The sequence below is a fragment of the Aptenodytes forsteri genome, unplaced genomic scaffold (assembly GCF_000699145.1).
Source record: "Aptenodytes forsteri isolate BGI_AS27 unplaced genomic scaffold, ASM69914v1 Scaffold213, whole genome shotgun sequence".
Classification (NCBI taxonomy): Eukaryota; Metazoa; Chordata; class Aves; order Sphenisciformes; family Spheniscidae; genus Aptenodytes; species Aptenodytes forsteri.
Window position 1 is genome coordinate 28,405 of NW_008795522.1, and position 860 is coordinate 29,264.

At 62.4% G+C, this 860-nt stretch overlaps 1 protein-coding gene across 1 annotated transcript in view; it reads right to left on the reverse strand.

Annotated features, from left to right (window-relative positions):
- LOC103901071 (cadherin EGF LAG seven-pass G-type receptor 2) overlaps nt 1–860 on the reverse strand; it is a gene marked incomplete at its 3' end in the record, with an annotated part of 24,648 nt that overhangs the window by 21,878 nt on the left and 1,910 nt on the right. Inside the window, 1 exon segment of the mRNA XM_019472722.1 lies at nt 649–698. Within this exon segment, the coding sequence (XP_019328267.1) occupies nt 649–698 (50 nt within the window).

Below are 860 nucleotides of genomic sequence, written 5' to 3' on the forward strand. Positions count from 1 at the left end.
CGGTGCAGGTGTGTTTGCACGGCTGCGCGCGGTGTGCATGCATGACTGCACGTGTGCATGCGTCTTGGCATGACTGCGCATGTGTTTGCATGGCTATGTGCGCGCGTGCACGCACGACTGCACGTACATCTGTGTTTGCACAACTGCCTGCCCGCGCTGGCATGATGGCGCGCGTTTGCACGACTACGTGCACGTGTTTGCACGCCTGCGGGCGTGCACATGTGTTTGCATGAGTGTGCACGTGCGTTTGCATGACTGCGGGCACGTCTTCATGTGTGCTTGCGTGGCCGTGCACGCGTGCACGTATGACTGCACGTACACTTGGGTTTGCACAACTGCATGAGTGCGTTTGCACGACTGCAGGTGTGCATATGTGTTTATATGGGTGTGCAAGCATGCATGAGCGTGCATGTTTGCATGTCTGTCTGCACGAGCGTGCGTTGGCATGAGCGTGCACGAGTGTTTGGACGACTGCGTGCAGTTGCATGTGCGTTTGCACGACCACGTGCCGGTGTGCACGTACGACCGCGCGCACACCTGTGTGTTTGCACGACTGCGTGCACGCATTTGCACGGCGGTGCACGTCCGCACGTCCTTTTGTATGACCGCGCGTCCCCCGCTGTTTGCACAACTCAGGCGTGCATTTGCGCGACTACGTTGCGCGCGTTTGCCCGCTTGCGTGGCCGCGTGCGCTGGCGCTACAGAGACATGCACACGCGTGTCCGCACTACGCAAGCGTGCGCACACGTGTCCCCATCGCCACCTGCACCCATCCCCGCCGGCTCCCACGGCCCGGGGAAGGCGCTGACCCCCGTCCCCGTGCCAGCAAGGCAGGCGGGCGGCCCTGCGGGTGCTGCCTG